The 25,032-nt window shown below is 44.0% G+C and overlaps 2 protein-coding genes across 4 annotated transcripts in view; one reads left to right on the top strand and one right to left on the bottom strand.

Annotated features, from left to right (window-relative positions):
* Positions 1–10,360, bottom strand: part of FAM219A (family with sequence similarity 219 member A) — a 111,515-nt gene extending 101,155 nt beyond the window's left edge. Inside the window, exon 1 of one of the 3 annotated variants that reach the window (XM_075079926.1) lies at positions 10,059–10,360. In XM_075079926.1, the coding sequence (XP_074936027.1) occupies positions 10,059–10,118 (60 nt within the window). In that variant the 5' untranslated portion in view covers positions 10,119–10,360. The remainder of the gene's footprint in view (positions 1–10,058) is intronic. The other 2 variants (XM_075079927.1, XM_075079925.1) reach the window with 2 other exon arrangements.
* Positions 10,361–10,606: 246 nt separating this feature from the next.
* Positions 10,607–25,032, top strand: part of DNAI1 (dynein axonemal intermediate chain 1) — a 151,848-nt gene continuing 137,422 nt past the window's right edge. Inside the window, exons 1-3 of the mRNA XM_075079030.1 lie at positions 10,607–10,693; positions 22,374–22,442; positions 24,258–24,356. Of these exons, the coding sequence (XP_074935131.1) occupies positions 10,661–10,693; positions 22,374–22,442; positions 24,258–24,356 (201 nt within the window). The 5' untranslated portion in view covers positions 10,607–10,660. The remainder of the gene's footprint in view (positions 10,694–22,373; positions 22,443–24,257; positions 24,357–25,032) is intronic.

Genomic DNA, 25,032 nt, shown 5'->3' with positions numbered 1-25,032 from the left:
TTTGCTGCAAGATTCCTTGAAGTTTAAGAATCCTAAGCATAGGAAAAAAGCTTTCCCTGCTCCTCCCATATCACATGGAGCCTGTGAAAGCCCTGTTACACATTCCCATCCCCATCCTGTTCACATACCCCACCCCCATCTTATCTCAAGGGATATCATGCTTGGCATTCTCTTACTTCACCGGTATTCCACAGCCATATGCTATGAGAACCAAGGTTCAGGTACTGCACATTCCCCTGTGCTTTCAAAATAAACCCACATTTGCAACCATTAGGGCTCAACGCTACAACTAAAAAGACACTACAGCATTTCCATGACACAGGCTGTACTCACACTAAATCTATTTTGCCACTCAAACAAAGCTGTTCCACAGAAGCATGGGATGGGAAGCGTTGCTGCGGAGGGGAGGTTACACCGATGGATCTGGTCCCTGTACGGACACAGAAGCACTGCACAATTCTCTGTACACCTGAGACTCCCTACTCCAAACTACACAAGCCAACTCTGGAAAGATGAACTTTCACTAGTTTTGTTCCATTTGAGTGATGACCCCTTTCCATGCCTCAGCTGACAAAGCAGTGCCTGCAGAATGTCTATGTGATGTTCAACTGGAAGGTCTGCTTTAGCCATCAGAGGCAATTATTTTCTATTTGCATCACATGCATGTCATTTGGAAAATAATCATGTTTTCACACAAAGGACCATATTGTTTTTAGATGCATCAGTCACAAGGTCCTGCCAGATAACAGCTTTGCACTGCCATCTATGGCCAGGACCACTCTTATTTGTTTTTTCTTTCTAATTAACAACATGCACCCCATGCCATGCAGACCTCTGTCCCTCCCACTTCCATTTCTCAGAAGGTCAGTCTGCTCACACAGCTCCTTGGATGTTCAGGTTCTACAGACCTCAGAATTTTGAAATTTTTCTTTTAATACACCTCAAGCTACTTGCAACAATTGCCCACAAAAAAAGTTTCAGATTAAAAGTTAAGCCTTACAACTGAGTCACTACCAATAATGATAAGCCCCACGACTATTAAACTGGTAGAACATTCTTTTTTATACATTAACTGCATAAAAAATGCAAAAGACTGCATTAATCTCTGCAGGTGAAAGCCTTTAAACTCAGATTTATAATCATGGCCACAAACGTTAGGGTTTGACTTATAGAACTTCTCTGCTTATACAGAATTCAAACTTTTTCTGAATAAATGACCATCACCACTATGGTCCCAGTACATTTTGTTTGTTTGACAGTCTCTCAATATAAAGAACACTTTCAGGATCAGACTGGGTTTACTGGACTCTGGTACACCTCTCAGAGACATATGTGTGTATAGTTTTTTGTTTGTTTTGTTGGTTTTTTTAAAAGATATGGTGACCTTAAAGAACATCTCATACCACTGCAAAGCAAGGCAGCAATAATCATTTCAGTTAGGAACTCAGCCAGCAATTCAGCAGAACTGGGAGGCTGAGCAAGAGTGGATTTACCTCTTCACCTCTAACAGATATTAGACCTGCATACTCTGACATGCTCTAAGAAGTTGCTTTCCTAGAGCTAGCTTGGCTCAAAACATGGGAAGTCTTGCTTCCCTTGTCGTATCATTAGTCTGGTATAAGGCTGGTACATCAGCCAAGAGTCAAACCAACAGAGTTCTCTGTTTGGGGACACAATTTAAGCAATACTAGAAGACCCTAGGCAAGAATAAATGAATCTCTTCCAATTTTACAAACATTGGTCTAACCAACAAGTCTTTTCAAATACTGCAGTACACTGCCAGTGTGCTCTTCTGCAAGGACTGCCGTACTTTCTCACTTTGAGGGGAAAAAAAGAAAGTCACAGTATTCTCAGTCAAGTCTGAGAATACCATCACAGAGGTACACGCAGAAACACAAAAAAACTCAAGTTACCATAGACAACTGTGCACAGGAATGAAATGAACTGATGAAGACACAAAAATAATCGCATTCAGGGATGGTAAAGATACATGGTCCATGAGGAAAAAAGACAATCTTCTGGTCAACTGTAAGAGATCTGCTTGCAAGCAACAAGCAGAAGAGGCCATCACCAAAGCAGACTATCTCATCCCAGCAAAAAAGCTCTTCCAGTGCTTGTGGCAAACTTAGTGAACAGACACCACTTCACACCTCATATTCGCTGGGGGTAGGGGACGAAATAATTAGGTCAGCATAAGCATCTCTGACATTGAGATGGGAACCAAGGTTTGTTTTCACCTGGAGCCTCCTCCAAACAGAGATGTGAAACAAAATATAACCTAAGTAAACAGTTTATTTGAATATGGGTGTAGTAAATCACTAACCTATATTCCCATGCAATCAGTAAAACACACAAGACGGAGAGAAACAATGATCATTAGAATACCACTGCTGTGCTTGGCTTAGGAAGAGACAGTTTAGAGGGTTTATTAGACTGAATGCTGCAGAGCCCAAATGGTCAGCTGCTCATATTAATGGATCTTGGTTCAGGAAGGACACTGAAAAGAAACTGAGAAAAACAGTGTCAGACAAGCGCGAGGCAAGACACCGTACCACACCCAGGGAAGAACCATTCATGTCTAATGGTCCCGGACACTGAAAGAAGCAGAAGCTTGACAGAAGAGCTATAACACAGCCTGTTCTAGAAGCAAGCTTTGGGAAGCATGTGGGGAAAGAGACTGCAGACAGTTGATGATGTTAGCACTACCTGCTTCAGCACTGCATGCAAAGCCTAAACAATCTGCTCTGGCAGGCAGGTGGTGCTGGGTTACAGGAGTTACTTGTCATGTGATAGCCTGACCTATACTACAGATTTTTTGACATGTTTTCTCCACTAATTCCAGACAAACAACTTGTCAACAGCTGTAATAAAGCCACAGTTATAAAGTAGAACTTAGTAAACTCAGGAAGAGTTTTAATACGTTCTAGCAAAATAACTTGTTCCTAGGCAGAGGCTGCATCTCTACTACGCAGCTTGCCAGTACAGCTGGAATAGCTTTTTAAGATATAACAAATACTCTCCCTTTTCCCTTCTGCATAGCAAATAAGGACCATCTTTAAAGAGCCAATGCTCTTCTCAACAAAAGCAGCATGTGGTACCTTGTGCTTTACTACTGAAAATAACAAATTTTTCCAGTCCACAACTAAGATGACTCTCCAACTCACCTAGTAAAAGCAGTTGGGATGCAGCCAGTATACTCTGCATGTATTTAAGACAGTATTTCTTTAAAAGAAGTTTCCCAAAGCGATAAACCTTGCTATTCTGTGAATCAGAGATGGATGTGTCCAAAAGCCAAGCAGATTCCCTAGCAGGTACTCTTCAAAATGAAGAAAATTTCCACCTACAATTTCATTCACTCCAACTCGCTACCTTCACAGTCAAACCAATGAAGCAAATCCTTGCTTTCTATTGCATATTGCAAAATGGACACTGATTCATTGCACAAGATTACACTTTAAACCTCAGAAAGAATAATGGTCAGAGAGACTACGTGGGGTTCGAGCTGGAACTGACAGATTTACTAGTTGCAAGTGACTGCATCACTACAATGTCAATTTTATAGTGACAGAAACAGAATAACCTCAGAGAGACCTTCTATTTCAAATGGCACAAGACTTCACCAAAGGTGCATGGCATGTGTGAGTGTGAGGGAAACACATAGACACAATTCTACAGACTGCCTGTGGAAAGTGACAGATAATTGATCTGCAAAGAACCCAAACAACTACTTCAACCAGTGTCTTAAAATGTCTGGAAGAAGCAGGCACACCATTGTGACTGACTGACTCCTAGCCCTGCCGTTAGCCAGCTACACTCTTAATCCACTGCCCCACAGATCAAACCAGTGGTGGGGCTGTCTCCTCTATTCTTACCAAGTTCAGACTTCAATTTCACAGCAAAGATGATGCAACTCCAGAGAGGCCACATAAGCCCTACAGCCTCGTTGCTAAACTGAGGGCTTTCCTTGAATGAAGCCTTGTGAAATTAAAGGCATACGTTGTTCTCCTCTCTCACCCCAGCATTTTGCTCATCTTGTCTGACTGCCACTACCTACTGGCAGAGAGAGTATAAGCCTGTATCAATTGCAGAAAATGGTGCCTAAGTAGATAGTAATATCAAGCTACAGTTAACAGGCTCCTGGGAGTTACAGAAGAATCCTAAGAGAGGACTGTGCAGGTTTAATTCTTTGTAGAGTTCAGTGCCCCTTTTTCAACACCTTTCTTCACTCAAGGAGAGATTTCCTAACATGACTGACAGAACCACCATAGTCAGAGCTTGTATGAAGAAGTGGAGAAGAAACAGTGTGCCTGCAGAGACAGTGCCAGCCAGAACATGCTCCCATGTCTTGACAGGTCATCCTCTAGCTACAGCAGCACCATCCCTCACAACAGCCATTCAGGAGCCTGTGCTGGATCACTGCTGGAGTTTCAGCCTGGCCTGGGGTGGCAATAAAAATGCTCCTGTACTTCTGCACCAAAGGCCTGATAGGGGACAGGGACAGTACAGAGCAGAACCCCAATAAACTGAAGTATTCAGGGAGGTAATCTTTAGACTACTGCTACAGATGACACCGCAGCACATCAGAACAGGCTGTATAACTGAAAGCAGTTCTATTTGAAAGAGTTCTATTTCAGAACCCATAGTACTGTGACATCACGACTCTCATGTACTGTAAACATTTACAAAACATAGGTGTGTAACCCCTGGGCTACATTACAATGAATATACATACGCATGACATTTTAATTTTAGAAGCTTTTTTGTTCTAGAAAGAAGAGTTTCTTGTGTATCTGCACTAGACACCTAATGCACTATTTCTAAGCCCTACAGACATAACCTTTCTTCCTATTTCTTTAGTTACTTTTTGTTTTCTGTTTTTAGGTTTCTCCCCATTTTACAGATGCATCAACAAAACAAAGATATCTTAACACACAGCACAACTTTCCTAGGATGAGACAGACAATATTTACCAAAAGTAAAGAATCCAGATTTTATAAGCATGCTGAGCACTTACACTGTCCACTGACTAAACTTATAATCCAGTAGACAATATAATTTTTTCTTTTCTGTTTTTCTCTTCTAATGTTCAAAAAAGCTGTATAGAAATGCATCTTCTGTATCTTCAAAGCTTCTGGAAATTTTATACCTCCAGGACTAGTCTAGATTTGGCCTCTGAGCTAAAAAGCCAACAGCATCACTGTAGGATGTGGCTAAGCAAAATCCTTAGGTTGTTTGTTGTCATCACAGGAGCTACCAGCCCAAGGTCCCACATCTGGCAAACATCTGCAAGGAAGCAGCCTGGACACAATGCTTCAGAACAAGATACAAGACCAACAGTCAAATTTCTCTGGAAAGAGGTTCCATTTTTCATGTGGGCCAAGAACTGGGAAACAAATATTCCATTCCAGCTGTCGCTTTCAGAAAGTGAGCCAAAGCCTCAGGAGTACATGTCAAAGCTCCTCTGAAGTTCCTGCACTTTGACAGGTGCTTTTTCTTAGGAAAAGTTGTACTGGTGCCATGTCGGCAAGAGCACTTTTACTCGCATTTTTGTGCTAAGAACAGAAACTGCCTGCGTCAGTGTACAGGAGCAACGTGTGATCCAACACTGTCATCTGTCAGTTTGCCATCATATGCCAGCCAGAGCTTGGTGTATGCTAGAGACAGGCTTAGGACGGTTTCATGTACCAACAGAACTCAAGATACAACCCCACTGCATCATGCTCATCACATTTCATTTTAACAAAAATACTAAGGATTTTGCAAGAGTTTAGCTGACACCACAAAGCACAGACTTACAAATCACAGGGAGAGCATGTAGTGAGGCTCCAGTGCTGAAGAAAAGATGGGTCTACATATAATTACAGGCTCCCCAATTCCTATTTCGGAGAGTATTTTAATTATTTTCCTCTGCAGCATCCTCACTGCACAAAGTGTCCCTTCATCTATCTCTCCCTTTAGTATCTACCTCTGTAATGATAATTATATGTCAGGAAAACTTCCTGACAAAAAAAAAACCTAGAGAAGACAAACCCACACCAATCATCACAACAATGCACCACCACCAGACTGGAAAAAATTGTCCAGTTGGAAGTTAACACATCAAATACCAACCCCATCAGCCAAGATAGCTGCATACCAAGTATAAGTGTCCAGAAATAAATGAATTTCAGGCCTCATCACACCATGCATGCCTGCAGTGCTGGGAATTGACTTTATCTGAAACTAACCCACTACCCAGCAGCTAACACAGAGAGGCAGCCCTTTTTGTGAGTGCAGAAGGATCGTGACAAGCAGAGTCAGAGATCAAATAGAAACTAAGGGGAACAGAGTTTCCACAGTTGAGCTGGCATCGTTGATAGGGAAGATGTGATACTAAACATTAGGAGAAACAAAACCTCTTGTAAATTGGTTTATATTACTTTGGAGAGGCAGGCATTTTAGGGATGGAGCCAAGAGCCACCAGTATCCAAGACAGGAAATGAGGACCAGAACAGACCATCCTATTTTCATGCAAAGGCACCACAGGAACAGGTGCCACTTACCAGCCTTTCTTCTCTTCCACAATGAGATCCATAATTCATAGTGAGTATGAATTGTGCCACAATATCAAAATATGCAGAGTAACGTGTCTCACGAAACACGGGGCCTCACCCCATCCTGCAATGTGCCAATAAACCAGGGTCTGTGTGCCATCCTGCCCATCTGCCCACAGCAGCTCCCTCTCATGAAGTCCTGTACTGAACCTTTCCTTGGGTCTGCATTAGTACACAGCACTTCTCATAGCTCATGTTTGTAGAGACCAAGCAGAGTCAAGACAGCTTGCCTGACTCCCCAGTGCTTATGCAAACAGGCTGGAGTCTTAACTTCACATCACTGCATCTGATGCGAAGGGTAGGAGCTGACATATGATAGAGCTGGCCAACCTGCAGACCAAATACTTCTTGGCTCTGCAACACAAGCCCTGTCTGACTTGTTATTAGCAGAGAGAAACTTGCAGCAACCAGACATCCTGGCAGGCTTTGTCAGAGCAAGCAGTACTCCACAGAGCTCCCGTCTGTAATAGGTAGGTGCTGCCCTTAGCCTTGCAATGAGATGCCAGTGCAGCCCTTGGCTGTACAAGGCTGTCAAAGAGAGAAGGTTCCCCCACCAGACACATTTGAGCTTTAAAGAAGTTACTCTTGCAAAAAGCCATGGATGTGTCAGGTTCTCCGTCCCTGCTCAGTAAATGCAACACTGGCTATTGTCAGCATGTATATGCAATGAACACCAGACATTGGTGTACTATCAGCCCTGACAGAGAGTTATCAGTGGTGCCAGTAACAGTGGCAGGGTTGGAGGCTGCAGGGCTCAGAAAGGCTTCATGCTACTGTAAGAATGGCTTCCCTTCAGCATTTAACAGCTGTACCCATCTCTTAATTTCGAACTTTAGCAGGTCAGCAGGCTTGTGTGTCAGGTGGATTTTAGGCAGATCACCAGCACTCGTCCTGGAGGTCAGCATAAAGACATCAGAAGCATCAAAGACACTTTATCCACGCAGATGAACAAGAATTCAAAAGCATTCATGCTGGTCAACAACACAAAGATTTTAAGGATTTCGAGCAAAGCCTAGCTTCCCAAACCCCTAACTTCAGGGACCTTCTCACACTGCCACATACTGGCAGTCTGTACCTGGCGAAGGAACCAGTCAAAATCCTGAAGCACAGTTTCAGGGTATTGTTTTAATGCAAGTGTTAAAGCCCTTTGCGAAAATTTCCTAACCCTTGGCTGCTGAAGAAGGGAGGGAAACCTGTTTCCTAAGCTAACTATCACTGCTGCATAATATGCCATCCTATCCTGAGACCACAGGGTTGGACCAGGCAACCTCTTTGGGTTCTGCTCACTCCATGTCCATGCAAAAGTGCATGCATGTGTTAATTCCACTCCTCTGCTATTATCCTGGGGTTTCCAGAAAATTCTTAGTAATTTTTGTCTGCCAACAGTTTTTCCAAACTTGCTAATCTCACTTCTATGCCCACTGCCCTCAACAACATGAATAAAAAGGGCCAGCCTTGTCACATCTCTTGCCTCTGCTTGATAAAACCATGCACCACCAGGAGGGCATGCAGCAAGTCCACAACAGCTAGTATGGACAGTTTTCTTCCCCACCACAAAGGACAGAAGCTAAAGAACCAAAAAAAACAACAAAAACCAAGCTAATAATATTTTTACAAATTTACAAAACTGCTTTTCTTGCCACTTTCTTGACAGGTAATTTGATTTTGTAGACCTTCACAGCAAGCCTTTCCGTTCACAAGACAATTACTGTGTTCTCAACTTTTTACAAACACTAGTTGCAACACAAAACCAAGGATTGGTACCTCAACTCTAAATAACGTACACTTTCGGTATACTGGAATTCTCAGTAGTATCTTCAGTCCTAACGTGAACCTGCCAAAAACCTGTCCTCACCTGCTGCCAAAAGGATCTGTGCAAGTATTTCATTAAAGTTCTTTCTACCTCTCCAAACATTTCAAATCCCCATCTCACAAAATCAGACGCTGAGATGGAATTTGCTTTCTCCAGGTACTAAAGGGAATCAACATCTTGAGTCAGCCTGTTATCCAGCTTTCACTTCAATGCCAAGGTGAACTGTATTTCAACAGGTCCCAGGCTACATAAAACAGCACGCCTTCAATCACAGTGTGAGGCACGCAGGAGTAAGGGGAGAGGAACACATAAGGTAACGTCTCCCAGGTGGGAAGCAGGAATGGACAAACACATTCAGGTGATATGCAGCATGCAGCTGGGGCACAACACACACACAGGCAAGCTTGCAGAATCAAAGCAAAACAGCTACACACTCATAAGTCTTGGACAACTTGGTGACAGTCTAGCATCCCCCATGGCTGCCAGCTAGCTGGCCTGCCTTTGTAAGCATCATTTCAGAAGCTACCAAAAGCCTGGGACCACTCTACCTGCCCATGTACACAACCGCAAAATCCCATGAACCTGTATACTTCCTTCTCTGCAAAGATTCCCCTGGGTCCCATGTAGTAGTGTAACCATTATGCCAACCTCTTCAGGGCTCATTAATTGAGTGTAATTTTGTCTATGAAGTGAAAAAACATCCTAAAATGAAAAACACATGCCCTGGCATGGGAAGGAAAAAATAAAAACCCAAAACCCAAACCTCACAGATTACTTTTTTTGTGTAAAAATTTTTGTGCGAGCAAAACTGATTTGACAGAGACATTTCCTTGCAAAATACCCGGACTTTTCACACAATGAGCGCCTAACAGGAGCTTTACATGGAGAGCGATGGCTATAAAATGAGCGGCTGCGAAGGTCCTGCATCTTCCCCCCAGAGCTGGCGTGGTTCGCACCGATGCCACGCAGCCACCCACCCCCCCGGGAGCACCGCAGCTCCCCGAGCGGGCTGCGCACGAACGCTGCCTCGCTCTTCACCTGAGGTCTCATGTATTTTGTAAAAGTCAAACAAAACCCCACCAGTCCTCTGCGCCTCCAGCTTCTCGGGTGCTCCGGCTGCCGCCCGCCCTTCCCCCCGCCGGCCCCCCCCGCCCCGCGGAGCTCACGACCCCGCCGCCGGAGCCCACGGGCCGGGGCGGCGGCAAACCTCCGCCCGCCGGGCCGGGGTGCGCGGGGCCGCCGCTGCCTTTGAAGAAGCGACGTTTCCACAGAGGCAGAAGCGGAGCCACCGCCCCCCCCCACCCCCACCCCGCCCTGGCGGGTGGTTTCTGCCGTTGCTACCGACGGTGCCGGGGAAGGATGATGAGAATGATGACGGTGGGGGGGTCGGGACGGAAGGGCCGTGCGGGCAGCCGTGCCCACCCCACCGGCTGTGTCCGAGATGACACAGCAGCCGCCGCTGGGCACGGCCCCGGCCCCGGCGGGGATGGCGGCGGCGGCGCTGAGGGGACTGCCGTTACATAACGGCGGCGGCGCGCGGGCCCCACCTCACCACCGGCACCCGTGTGTCGCCTCCCCCCCGCTCTGCCCCCGGACCCCCGGTGAGGCGGCGGCTCCCGGGGACAGCGCGGCCCCACCCGCCCCTCCCTCACCAGCGGTTGCATCTCGGCGCGCACGGCGGGCACCTGGAACCGGTCTATCTCCTCCATCATGGTGGCGGCGGGGCTGGGGCGGGGCAGGAGGGAAGGAGGGAGGGATAGATGGAGGGAAGAAGGGCGGGCGAGGAGGCTCCTCAGGCGCCGAAGGACGACGCCGCCACTCGCCGCAGCTGCTGCCTCATCGCCGCCGCTGGCCGCCGCCGCCGCCGCCGGGGTGACTCAGCCGCGCCGCTTCCGGGTCCGGCCGCCGCCGCACCACCCCTCTTTGCATATTCATGAAGAGGCGGGGCCACTGTCAGTCACCCGGGGCCCGGATGCTGGGTTCCCCACGGCCCCCGCCCAGCTGCCGGCGGGATGTACCATTCCCTCCCTCGGGGGGGCCGGTGGGGGCAGCGGGGGCGCCTTGTCGGGTGGGGTGGGGTGGGGTGGGGTGGGGTCGGGTGGGGTGGGGTGGGGGGTGGGGGAGCAATAGCCGGGGCTGACGGCGCGCTCCGCTTCCGGAGCGTTGCCATGGTTGCCTCTATCAACTTCCGGCCGGCGGTCGGGCGGGAGGGCGCGGGGCCGTTGCGAGGAGCGGCCGGTGGCGGAGGGCCGCCATGCCAGCCAAGGCGGGCGACAGGCACCGGCAGGTAAGGGCCTGTCCCAAGCGGCCATAGTAGCGGGGCGGCGCTGCTCCCCCGCGTGACAGCGCCGTGGGGACATCCCCACCACCGCCGCCGCGACGTCCTCACCGCCGCTGTGACGTCAGCCCCCCCGAATGGCGTCACTGCAGCGCCTCGTGCAGCGGGAGACGGCGGCTCACACGAGGCAACGTTGCTCTGCGGCACTCCTCTGTCTGTGCTGCCCTCAGCTCCTCCCCTGTGTGGGTGCCACAGCGCCACTGGCGCAACACCAGGCCCATGATGGCATCACCACTCCCAAAGCCACCACACGTTACATCACTATGCGTAGCCATCACTATGCGTAGCCCAGCTCGTGTCCCTTCAGGGAGTGCCCCAGAGCTGTAACCCCGCAGGGCTGGGTGAGACACCGGGGCTCAGCACAGCCCCTCCCAACACTGCTTGCTGCATGATTACATCATGTTGCATCGTTCTGTCCCTGCACTGAGGTATGTTATCGCTCCGCCAGTGATACCCTGTGTGTTCTGTGGCATTTCTATGCACCCTGTTGAGGCAAACCAGCATGTCCCAAAGCCGCAGCACCCCATGCTGTGTCACTGTACTGTTGCAAAGTCCTCAGACAGTCTTGTCATGACATCGCTCTTACAGCATATGACACTTCCCTTCCAGGGTAGGTTTTAATTCACTTGAGGTGGCACCAGTCTGCCAGAGAATCTTTCAGAGACACTGAGCAGATAGGTTAAAATCCCTATTTTTAAAAAGTTTTAAAAAATTATTTCAGTTATACCTAGCTGTAACTTTCATCACTTTCCTATTGTCTTAATATTTGGTTGCCTCTCAGTTCAGACAATGAAGTGAGGTCATCTGCTAACCTTCATGGCCCTAACCCTACTCCGGGAGCAGCAGTGTGGGTGGATGCATGTGTGAGACCTCACTGCCTTTATGCATGTCTGCATACATCACCTCACAGGATAAAGGGCTCAGTCAGATTCATTCCTGCATCTCATCTACTACTGGACTGTCAAAGTGTTTGAATTAAAAGTAGAAGATGACCTGACTGATAAAACCATTTTCTTAACAGGTTTATGTCAATCCCAACATATTTAATCTTTGGGGTGGGGGGAAGAGGGTTAGCATAGGTGGCCCAGAAGTGACTGAGAGCAAGCAGACTGCTTCCTCAGTCCAGAACACATTCAAGAGAGCCATAACTGATCAAGGAAAGTTAAAAGAAAAAACAGAGGGACCAGTGTGATGGTCCAGAGCTGTGAGGTGGTGGCTGAGATCCCTGGGCAGTCCCCAGTGGTCTGTGAGGGGATCTGGACAGCAGGAGCTCTTTCAATAAGGCAACAGCAATCCTTGCTGATCATCTGATCCCCATCCAGTTACCCAAGGGTGTTTCATCTCATCTGTGCTTTATCCACACCACATTTGTATAGACCCCATACAGACTTCCATGACTTCTGAAGCCTGAGCTGATAAACCCCACTAAGTGTTAGCTGACTTTGCAGAGTCCAGTTGCACCTCCCTGCCTCTGCAACCAGATGTTGGAGCCCAAAATCCAGAAGTACTGAAATGGTTCCTGAGCGCCCCTGAGGTCTCTGGGAGCCATCTTGGTGCTTCTATACACATGGTAGGAGGTCTTCTGGGCTTTAGAGTAGCCAAGAGTAAGAGAGGATCACTGTGACATTCCTAATCTTCTACTAACAAGTACTAGTAACTATCAAGTTACAAAGGGCTTTTTAAAGTTAGCAAAGGACACAAAATCAGAACCAAAACCCAGATCTAGTCCTAGGTAATGAAGACGATTTTGCTAAAATTGTAAAACTGAATGATACCAGCTAAACCTGGAATGAAATGCTTGCTCTGAATTTCAGTTTCTTTTATTTTTAGCATTTCCACATAAATATTTTCAGTCATTTTCAGTAGCCATTATCTTGAATATTCTGAAATGGAGAGGCTTTGATTCACATGTTATTTGAAAAACATAATTAATGCACAGTAAAGGCATTAATTCTATTTTAAAGCTCTTGAAAGCATCATAAAGTGCTTGAACCCTTAGAATTTTTGGCTTTTCACATAACTTTCATTATAATAGTTTAAAAGACAATAATTTTAACTTGTCCTGTACTGCCTTTCCTGTATTTGCCTTGAGCCTGTTAAATCTGATTGCTGTTTCATGTTCCTTTATCTACTGAAATATTCTAGTGGAAGAAATTAGTGGCTCTGGAGGCTGGAGACTTTTGCTCATTTTCCCTGACTCAAAAAATAGCCTGTATCTCAGTGGCTTTGAGAGTCCGGGGAGTGGATGGCTGTGCCTTTGCACGGATCACTGCCCAATCAGGGCAAAATGGTTGGTATTTACTGAGCCCTGATGGCCACTGTAAGATAAATTATTGAGTCAAGGTCAAGATCCCAGTTCTTGACAAGAAAATTAACTTTGAAAATAAGTGAGTAAGCTCATGCACTTCTCCCTCATACATATTCCTCATTCCTGCCCATGTTTGTAGTGAGGCAGGAAACAAGCCTGCTACTTGCTGGTGAGGCTTGTTTTTCTGCTAAGCATCGTTTCTGTAGGCTTTCCATCCTTGTCCCTTTCATTGCGAATTCTCCTCTAGCACTATGCTCTTCTCACCTGTCCCTGTGCTTTTCATTCCTCTATTTCTTATACAATGCTTTGTTCTGCTCTGCCTCCCAGCCTTTTCATTGCTGACTGCTTTCCCTTTGAAAATTTTTTCCTGGAATTGTTCTCAAAGCTGAGATAGTTACCTGAACACTATCAGGTCCTTCCCTTTTACTGCATGTCACGTCCAGTCCCTCCTCTGTTTTCATGGCTGTGTGTTCTTCAAGTGCTTTGTGATAAATTCTTTTTTTTCTTCTTTTCCCCTACAGGTGGTGGTTGCCTGCCCTTCTTCTGTGCCTGTCTTGTATCTGCCTTCTTGTCTGACATTAGTTTCTTGCTTTATTTCACTCTTTTTTTCTTTATCTGGCTGCCTTCAGCCTCCATTTCAATATCCAACCACCTGATGTCTTCTTTTTCTTTGAAAGAAAGCTCCCATATTCCTCAGTGAAAATATGTCAAAAGCTGGTTGGCCATCAGAGATAAAGGCCTTCCAGATGAATCATTTGACTTGATCTGAGACTTAATTAGAAGCATCTAAAGGCTTTTGTACATTTATGTACATTAATAACAAATGTGTTTCAGTGTTCAGAGTTTGTTAAAATAGTTGGGTGTGTCTGGATCTTTGTATTCCTGGTGCAGCTTTGTTAATGATAGTACTTACATATGTTCTGTACTTCAGTAACATCTTTCTTTCAGGTCAGAAATGTGTTATGCACAATGGAGCTCCACAGCATTTTGGGAAGAGGTAGAATTATGGAAAGCCATAAGCCAACATCCCTGCATCAGACTGAAGGGAATGGAAGAATTAGATTCTCAGCCCCCCTGAAAATTAGGTCTTCAGTATGACAAACAGGACACTCAGAGTATTCTTTAAAACACTGACCTGTATGGCATGTGCACGGACACGCAGAAAGCTGTTGATAGGATAGAGAACAGCACACTATTAGCCTGGTGTCAGTCCCATGCATGGTCCTGGGTGGTGAGAGAAATGGGCCAACATTTTTGAGATTCTTATTCTAAACATAGATATGAGGTATGCTGTTGGAGGTCTTGGTTCCAGATTTCCATGTCTTTGACTTGTGACTCAAAGAAAAGCCTTGTGTGAGTAGTGGGGGGCACCCTGTGCTGCTGTGTACCTCTGCCTGAACCCACCCGAATGGGAAGCAAGATTTGGCTGTGGTTTCTTAACTGGCGTTGCATACACTTCTTGGCATTTATGGCATGCAAAACCAGACTGGCTAGTCTTCACTTAGAGTCAGGCCCACTGTCAGATCACTGACGCAACAGGTCACTTAGACGGTGTTAAGAAGTCATCTGAATTCAGACAGCGAGGCATTTCTTCTTACACTTGACTTGTGGTCTTGCACCCAGTGACATGTAAGCAGCTTCTTTGCTGTTCAGCAAGTTGTCAAAGAGAAACAAAGAGACCCCTTCCCTAAACACAGTCAATAATCAGTCACATTTTATGTTTTTGCCAGCAAATGCTTTTAAGGCTCTTAATGGCTCTTAAACATGCAGTAAACCATCCATGGAATATAAAATAAACACTCAGTTTAGTGTCTCTCAGAAAACAATTTATAAAATGTATTGTCAAACAGCTCTTAAATTGGCACCCCTAGTGTGTGTAAATGGATGTCTGCTGCAGGGGAGGCTAGAAGTCACTTTGCTTCCTTTGGCTTCGTTTCTGTTCTGTGCTTCCCTGTTCCTTGTGCCGAGTGGTGGTTTACTAGGGAGATGCTAATATACAAAACAAGAATGAAAAGCTAGCAGGAAATTATCTAATGGTTTTAAAGAAATGTCAATAACTCTCCCTCTTCCTCTTAGAATCCTACAAGCATCTGTGTTCTTTTTTTCTCTGATTACATGTTAACCTCTGTGCTGTGCCCCAGAGGATGCAGGAGTGATAATGTCTCTGTGCAGGAAGATGAAGTAAACTTAGCAGGAGCATTCTGTGATTGCTCAGCCTTGTCTGTCGTATGGTGACAGCTAGCATGGGGAGCAGAAAGGCTGCAGGGATGTCTCTTCAATGATCCTAAAAAAGTATCATCTGGATTTGTCATTGCCCTGATGAGTGTTTCATTAATACATAATCACTTTTCAGCTCTTGGAAAATTTGCTTAACATGAACTGATGGTTCAGCTTTGCAGACTAATTGACCTGCATCATCACTGTCTCTGAATTTTCTGATATTTTAGGCTGGACCTGCAAATCCAGATCTGCTTAGCCCACCTTGTGCTTTAAGCATAGGGAGAAATTTCACATTACACCAGGAGTTACTGTTTAGTGGTGTGCCTGGCTCCTCACCGTGCAGTGACCAGTTTCAAGAGCCAGTTTAATCTGACAGTACAGGAGAAGGATGTATAGCCCAGTAAAGGCTGTAGTGAGGAACCTCATCCTGGATCGCAGGACAGTGCACGTGGTAGCATCATTGCATCTTCTACTTGATTAGTCAGGGCAGGTCTTGGATCTGAATGTGAAGGTTGGGCACATTTTTCATGAAGGATTTCTGTGGTCACAGATTCAGGGTTTAACACAGTTCTTAAATGACCACTTGAGTGTACATCTCTGCTTTTTAGGACACCAAGGTGATTTATTTATCATCTGCATTGCCACTGATAAGTCAGATGTTTTCTGCAGTGGAGGATGAAATAGTTGAAAAGTAGGGCCATAGAAAATAGCTGTTAAAGAAGAATCAGACATGATTGTTCTAGGTCTTGGAAAAAGCTTCAGAGCTTTTGCTATTCAGTCAAGAAGGCAGGTACTGATAGTCCTGTCTATTTTGTGTAAACTTGGTTAATGAGTCTTAGATCAGCAATTAGTGGCTGTTACACTGCCAACAAAAAGAGAGACAAATAATGGCTGTGAACAGAGTAAGCAAGAAGGACAAGACCTGGATGGATGGTTGAGTATGATTCTTTATTTTCCTCATTTCAGGTCAAGCTGGCAGCATATTACTAAGGTGTTGAAGGCAAAATTTCCACCAGACTTTGCATCTCTTTGATGCTTGCCCTCCCATTTCATGTTTCTGGGATGCAGAAATAGGATAGATCTTCCTAAATGCCAGACTGGTAGTGCCATTTTTATTTACAGCAATGTCCTTTGGAAAGTAGCCAGTAGTTTCTTCTTATTTTAATTTTACTGGTTTATAACTTAAAAAAAATTAGAGGAATTTCATTTGGAGACAACCCAAACATTCTACCTAAAAATAAAATTAGAAATGCTTGTTAGATAGGTCAGCAACAGGAGAACTTCCTGCTGAAGGACTTGATTTTGCAGCTATTTGCATCTCCTGATGCCTTGTCTGCATTAGAGGGAGCTCTGGCAAGGGAAAGGAAAATTAAATGGCATTTAAAGCATCACTTTTCAGCTGTTTCCTCTCTTCATCTCTATCATCCTGTTGTATTACTGTACTGTTGCATTAGTCAATAGTCAATTTGTCTTGTAGCTTAGTCAGTGTGTGGGCCAGGGAGGAATTTCTAGGTGCTGCTGTCATAAACACATCCTGGAAGAAATGTCCAGAAAAGAACAGTCACTTGAGTTTTCTATATCCTTAATTTAAGTATTATGATGGTTATGGGCTTCTAATGTCTTTTTACTGTGGGAACTACAATAATATTTTCATTTATTTTATGTAAGAAGGTCATCAGAGTAAAGCATTTTTAGCATGCATAAATTCATGCTCTGGCATTTTTTCCTGTAGCAGTGGAGCACCTCCCAGGGTGGCCAGAGTTATTATGGTGACCTGGAGGTGAGAAACTCCTTATAACTCTTTAATGCCTCCTACCCGTTTCTTAGTTCCCTAGCAACAATGTCTCTTTTTTTCCTAATATAAATTCCTCATAATTATTCACACTCCACTTATCGTTAATTAATTAATTAATTTAGGGCAGGGATAGTATCACCATTTATTAGGAAGATTTAGGAAGGCTGTTGATTCTTTCTCTAGCAAAACCATCTTCAGTTTATACAGAATTTTCTGAAATGTAACTGTTCTTTGAGGGGAGGAGGACATGTCTGACTTAGGCTATACATTAAAAAAAAAAAAAAGACTCTAGATGCTGAACAACATAGACCAAAATACTAGTAGTGACTTACTGCCTGAACTCTGTCCATGCTTGTAAGCCTGGGAGAGCTTAAGTGAGGGAACCTGAAAAGCCAAAGAGTGTAATTATGGAATTAAGCTGTGTATCATAATGCTTGTGCCCAATGGGGTGAATTGAAGGTTGCCCCAGCAACCTTAATTCTCACCTTTTCTAACTTCTGAATGTTTCTCTTTAAGATGCTAATAATAGTCTGTTAACTTATATTTTATATAATTATGTAGCAGCTAAAATGTGCTTGAATTTTAGAGATGCATATGAAGGCCAGTATCTTGCTAGCGAATATACAATCATTATGTTGATTCACAGTTATAGATTATTCCTTATTTATATTGTGGATGCATTTGTGACCTCTGTGGTACAAACACTGTGTGATGTGGAACAAAGAAATAGCTGTCAGAGCAAAAGGGTTACATCTTAAATAATAGTTTATGGATAACAGATTGATACAGTAAAAAGAAGAATGAAGAAGCAATGGCCACCATTCTGAGCTGTGGTGGCAGGACACCAGCTACCAGGGTGCTACTGAGGACATTTTACAGCTAATGTAGCAGAGAGGAGTTTTAAGTAAAGGTATGACTAAGGGCAGTGTGCTGGCTTTGGAAAGATTTACAGGGAGCAGGAGCTTGCAAAAGAAATAGCAAAAGGACAAAACACAGATACACCAATGAAAAGGAATGTCAGGAACTTTTCAGGAAGTGGTGCAGCAGTAGACTTTGTGCTATTATGTGAATTAGGAGGTGATGTAAAAGATTGTGTATCCTTGACTGACCCATGGTTGCTCCCCACCTTGCTTCTTGTAATAGACAGATCTACTAGTTTTGATGAGTGTTGCCTAGTGCTAATATTGCCAAAATACTAGGATGTCGTCTCATCTCTTCATGTTTGTGTCACCTTCCAGCTGGATTCCAACAGTTTTAGGCACTTTGGGTTGAACCTTCTGTCAGCTCAGAACCTTGAACCTTGCTAGCATAGGCTGCTGTAGTGCATCCCCACAGGAATGAAGCTTGCATCCTGAAGGCTGCGTTCTGCTTTTTATACTGACTTTTGCAGAGTGTTGAGTCAAGTGGAGTTGCAGTCTTTACCTTCACCATCCAGAGTCCAGGATATCCACCAAATAAGATTTGGTCCAACCACAACTTTGGTTGTTGTTGAAGTAGGTCTCTGTACTGCAAGGGGTGGTTTGTCTAGGCAGATGGAATGAGCTGAGGACTAACACCTTCCTAGTCCCTACTACCACCTGCCAGACAAACCTGCACTCATCTGGTCTAGGTATGGCTGTCCTGTCTTTGTGGAGCACTTACGGAAGAAAAGTCACAGGTCAGTATGTGCTGGCTCCCGTCTTCCCTCTTCATGTTTTGCACACTTTTGGAGTAGGCTAACTGTGTCCATATTATGTAGCACTTAGCCAAGGATCTGTGTGATAGCCAAGTAGGCCTAAGGCATAACTGTTGGCCTTGAAGGGGACAGTTGCAGTTTTTTTAGTTCAAAATACCAGAGATAATGACTGCAATTTTATAACTGTCCTGTCAGTCCTGTTCTTGCTCCCTTCTGTGGAGAACTACTTCATTTAGTTCCCAGGGAGCCTTGAAGCAAGCTGCCACAGTCAGGGAGTGGGGTCTGGCAGTGAAGTAGGAATGAGTCAAATGGAGAAGGGCAGTAAATCCCACCAACGGATGCAATGAGACCCCTCCCTTGAACACCCTCTCCCAGTCGTACACAGCTGGATATGGTACTCTCAGCTACATTTTGATAAAGGGTAAAAACATGCATGGGATCAAAGTTAAGAGTTTCAGAGCCTGGTTCATTTTTAAATAGTCTGTGAACTTTGTTACACTGAAAATCTTGTTTATATATATAAAACTAATAATTTAATGTTAGTGTGACTGAAACCTTAGTCTAAACATTATCGTCAGTCCAGACATAATTATTACAGAAAATAAGTACTTCTGTGAAAAAAATAATAGCAATAATAATGATGATGATGATGATGCAGTTAAAACTGTTGCTTGCAAGCTACTTAGTTTCAACCCCTTTTCTGGTACTGTGCTCACCCTTCTTCTGGTCCTCTGGTTCCCAAGGTTGATGGTTTCACTTTACTGTACTGGTGGGGATGTTATAGCAAGTTGTCAGCATCTGGGGTCCTTCACTGAGAAGGATAAGATGTCCATGTTGATGGTTTCTTCTTCACTGTAGGACCCACTTGGAGTTTCCTTTATAGGTTAGCTAACACACTTTCACAACTTGCTCTTTCTTCCTTGGTATGGTGTTCCACTTTACGCCTGGTGTTACTGTATATGATGCTTTAAAAGTGTGCTAGATATTATTATTTTGTTTTCTTTTTTACCCCTAAACCCAGCTTTGTCCAGTTCTCCTGTCTGCAGATCTGCATTTCTATAGCTGGCCAATGCTTACTGCAGTGAGGTCTCCAATGTCAAGCCTGTGCCCCATCTCTTATCATCCCCTACCTGTAGTCCTCTATGCCACATCTGGGGTTTCCTCAGGGTCTCTGTATCATGCCATGCCTTTACTATATTGTGAAGTTACAGTCTTAGAACCATGATGGTACTGTACAAAGACAAAAGAAATATATTAGCCATAGGCCCCTCGTTGATTAGAATAATTGCTCATGCTCTACCCTACAAACACTTTATGGTGTGGGGAGCAGGAAGGAGTTTGTGCTGCTTCCTTCCAGTGCACTCTAACTCTAGCTCTTCTTCAGTGTCAATTTTGGATTTTAATACAGTTGCGATATTTATTCATAAGTGGCTCTTTGGATTATGTTAACTGACATGTGTGCAACTGTCAAAACCAATTACCCTCAGGTTGCCTTGTCCATGCCTTTGCTGCTGGATAAACAGCACTTTTATAGACTCAATTACAAGGGACAAATGTGAGTATGCTTTCTTTCATGTTTAAAATTAAGAATTTGATTTTGATTTGGATCTGAATAAAATTCTGCTCTGAAAATGTATTTTAAATTTTGCTGGTTAAGTCATATCTAATGTGCATGTAGCATGGTCCTCGTAGAATATAGTGCTCTGTTGCCCATTGACAGGCCATTGAAGTGTGGAGACAGGCCAGATGTGTAACCCAGTGGTCTCAGCAGTGGTTGTGATGCTGGGGCTCCTAGGCTCTCTGCTCTGCTCTGTTACCAGCCCGCTGTGGGATTGTAAAGGAAATGTCATATCTATTTTCTCCACTTGAGTCATAACAACTTTTGTTCCAAAGTGAGGCACATTTCCTAAGTAGAGGAATGTATTGGTCTGCTCATTTTTCATATTTTTTAGTATGTATCTTTTGGAATAAAAGTAATCCCAGACTTCTTGTTAGTAACAGAATTTTTATGTGGCTTAGCTTGTACAAAGGGCAACAACACTGGAGGTTGCAGCCTCACATCTCTGCTACAGTTTGTTCTCTGAAAATACTTATTTTCTGAATTCTTATTGTCAAGTCTTACAAGTAATGGGGCTTTAGAAACAAGAACAGGGGATACTGGGTCAAAGTAATTATGGCTTCTTAATTGTGTAATATATATGAAGCAGCTGGTAGAATTGAATATTTAATTTTCATAATGGAGGGAAATTATGAGAGGAGTCTAGGAATCTCTGTAGAGACTTGTGCTACTTAAGGTGTTCATAAGAGATATGGAAAAGTTGATGAACAACAGCTAGTGTGATAAAGCTGGGCTTTCCAGTAGAAGAACTAGGCAAAACAGATGAAAGCAGGAAGTGGCAGACTTAAGCAAGCAGCAGGTCTCTGCATTAGCATTTAGTTGTACCATGAGAGTCCTTGCTGTGGAAGTTGTTCATGCTAAAAAAGCACATGGATTCCAAAATGACTGAATAAGTTTGTGGAGAGAAAGACCCACTGATATGAAATAAAATGGACAGCATTTCTGATTCAAATCCCTGTGGGCAGCTGAGTGGGCATCCTGGAGAAAGCTCCATAGGTGTCTGCTTTTGAACAGTGTGGAGAGAGATACTTAGGTAGGTGGACCTTTGATCTGGGCTGAAAGGCGCACTCTAATGTTCTTCTAAAGAAAATCCATGGGAGCTTTCCCCTCCACCCCTTTGTTTTCCTTCCCTCTTGTCCTCTAGTATCCCCTTCTTTCCTGTCATGTAGTCGCTTTTTTCAAGTAACTCCTTTACTTTTCCCAATCATCCCATCCAAAGTTATCTGGGATCCATCCTAAAACCGTTTTGCCAAGGTTTCTAATGTTGTCTCCTTTGTCTGATTTATCAGCTCTCTCACCCTCTGCCTTTTGGGTTCTTGGTCCTGTCAGTCCCTCAGCATCTTCTCAAAAGGATCCTCTTCATTTCCTCTCCTCCTTTCTGTAAAGTTTGCATAATGCTTTGTCACTGGCCCCCATCTGTTATTCCTTAACCTCTGGGTAATCTCACTTAGGAATGCTCTATAAGGCTCCCTGTAAACAACTATTTCAGTGTTTTCTGTGTTTTTTCAGCACTCACGGCTTTGTAGGTGTGGATCTTCTGTCTCTGGACTCACTGTCACATGTGAGCACTTGGGGCAAGAGTAGCCTTTCTGTGTGTTTGGTTAACGTGCTAGAACCCCATGTGTGTGACATTTAGGCATATCACAGACAGGCAGTAACCAGGATAGAGCCTAGTGTTTCTTTATGCTAATAAACTAGTCTTGTGTTAGACCTTTAAGATCATTGAGTCCAACCACTAATCCAGTACTGCCAAGTCCACCACTAAACCATGTCCCCAAGCACCACATCTACACAGCTTTTAAATACCTCTAGGGATGGTGACTCATGGTGGTACCATTACGAAAGTGACTGCCTTTCATTCAAAAGATTTATAGATAAAGTACTGATATACTTGGCTTTTGAAACATACCTCTGCAGCAAACATAAGTAAGCACATTAAACTTTTATTCTGCTTTGGTTAAATTAGGAAACAATGTGCTTTGAAGGTTTATATTGGGTATGTTCTCGCTTCAGGGCCAAAGTGGACCTTCAGGAGGAAAGGCAGTACCACCAAGGCCTGCTAAAGCTGTATCTAAAAAACGGGTAAGATCTACACATCCACGAGTCTTAAAAATGTTTTTCTCTTCTTTATCTATGAGTTGCAAACTAGATTCAGTCTGAACAATGGCATGTTTTATTGAATTTATAACATTCTAATTGATTTACCATTAAGGATTTGCTCTAGATTTCCACTGAGAAGCAAATTACACTAGCAAGTTAGAATAAAAATGGCAGCTAAAACAAAGGCATGATTTAGGTGAACTGCAAGATGAAAAGATTGAAATAAAGTGGTTGGGATGTAAATTCCAAAATACAGGATGACATAGACTGTGAGACAACTGCCTGCTCAGTTTAGAAAATTTAAAAAGTAGCCCATGTGCATTTAATTAACATAGAAATAAAAGCATTAGAGAAACTAGTGTAAACATTTTTACTGTTAGCCTCATGATAATGTTTTTACTGTCAGGCAAATAAATGTTTACAACATCCTTATTTAATCTACCTTCCTCTTATTTAGCTCCTTCGCATGGATGGAAGAAGGACAGTTTATGTGCCTTAAAACAGGCGTGGTGATAAACAGCTTTTCACTTTCTTAGGACGAATCACAGTCTTGTTAAATGTTCCTCTTTTGACCCTTTAAAATGGAAAGTTATTTACTTTTAAATGAAAAACACAAATAAAAATGTTAAACCCACAAGACTTTTTATCTGTTTCACTAGGGAAAAGAGCGCTGAAGTAACTGGCATCAATAAATATCCTACAAGCAGTTGTTCATGTGGGGAGCGTTAATTCATAATCAACTGTTCTGCCTACGTGGTCTCTTGTGTGTCAGAGCACCTAACCTTGCTTACAGCTTGCCTCATTTCAGCTCCCTTGTGGAAAAAAAAAAAGCCTGCAGCCTCTCCCAGGGTGCTTGGTGTAGGCAGAATTCTCCTTTACTTTCAGCCACTGCATGTTTTCACACAGCATTATGCTTTTTACCTTTGTGGCACTCTGCAGATAGCAAACCCTTGCTGGGTCCAGCCTATGTACCTGCAAACAGCCTGCACTTATACCTTGGACTCCTTGGCAGCACTATATGGCTATAAAGTTTAGCAGACCTTAGAGAACTATATTTAAAAGAATGATTGATTTATTTTAAATCAACCCATTACACATTTCAAACTGAGGGAGAAATTTTGCCTGGAGCAGTTAAACACTTTAATCAGCAACTTTGTGTTCTGGCAGTTTATCTGTAACGACAATTAATTGAAATTCATCCCTGAAGTGATTAATTTTCCTGTTAATGATACCATATCATGACATCAGCCCAAGCCTAGCCCAAGGATAGCTGCCCTCTGGGTTGGGAGAATGCAGACCCGCTGGCCTTTGCAAGAAAGTGGTTAACATTCCTCCAGGAGCTACATCCCTGCTGCTTTCTATATTGAAATAATTTCTAACTGTAGCTTGCAGAATAGCACTTCAGAAGTAATTGCAGGTCCTTGACTTGTGCCCTTGAATAATCCTAAAGTATGGCTCATTTGGGTGTTATCTGGTCAAAAGAAACAATATTGCCAACTTTTAAGCTGAAATTGAAGAGGGGTTACTTGAGTTTTGTTATTTGAGTTATTCCATGTTTGTTACAGGCCAGGAATTATCATCAGACAGTGACTCCTCCAACCCACTGAACTCTTGCTAACAAGTGTAGCCATTCAACTGTCTTCAGATTTGGGTCTGCCATTTGAGGTTATCTGCTCTGCTCAAAGAACGGATGGTGCTATTTTTGTCCTTGCTCCATGCCTAGCGAAGCACTGGTTTGGGAGGGGGCTAAATAGTCACAGTCTTGGTGCACTAATGGGCTTGTTGTTCCTGGGCTAGGAAGAAGATGTCTCCACTGAAGTGGGAGAGGGAGTAGATGAATGGGCGGCAGCAAAGACCCTAGTCAAACCCCCAGATCAACTGGAGCTGACTGAAGCTGTGAGTAAAATAATGCCTGTAGTTGTCATGAGATATGTACAAAACTTCATAAGCCAAAGCCTATCTCTTAGCCATTTGTTTTGGAGGAAACTGCAAGAGTAAAACTCCAGTACTTGTTAAAGTATGGTATCTGCAGCATAAACTGAAATGGCTTTCAGCAGGAAAACAGGGACAATATTCTTTAAAACATGGTCTTCCCTTAAGTCAGTGTACCTGCATGGAGTTGATCCAAGAGGGGAATGGGGCCAGGACTTTCCTCATGTAAGGAGGAGTCTGGATAACCAGAGGTTTTCAGGTGCCTGTGTGTCATACACTGGACAGGGAGGTGTCCTGCAGTTTTATGGCCATTTCTTCTCAGCTTGGTTCAGCAGATTGCATTTGGTCACCCTTCCAACTGCAGTTGTCTCTCTGTTCTCACTGCTGTGTAAAACTCTAGCATTGCTCCCTGTCCTCCAGGTAGCTCTCAAAGGGAAGGTAGACATACTTCCCCCCCGCTCAGGTAGTGAAAACAGTTAACACCAGTACTGGTTTTTGTTTGCAGTGGTTGATCCTGCAGGCACTGCCATTCAGCTTATTGTTTACTCTATTTTTTTACAGTGTATGCTTCAAGACAAGGGTTGTCTTTCTTGCCCTATAGAAGGCAGCTAGCATTTTTCAAGTGCTACCATAGCTTAGA

The sequence above is a fragment of the Phalacrocorax aristotelis genome, chromosome Z (assembly GCF_949628215.1).
Source record: "Phalacrocorax aristotelis chromosome Z, bGulAri2.1, whole genome shotgun sequence".
Classification (NCBI taxonomy): domain Eukaryota; kingdom Metazoa; phylum Chordata; class Aves; order Suliformes; family Phalacrocoracidae; genus Phalacrocorax; species Phalacrocorax aristotelis.
This window is presented reverse-complemented; position numbering and strand designations above follow the sequence as displayed.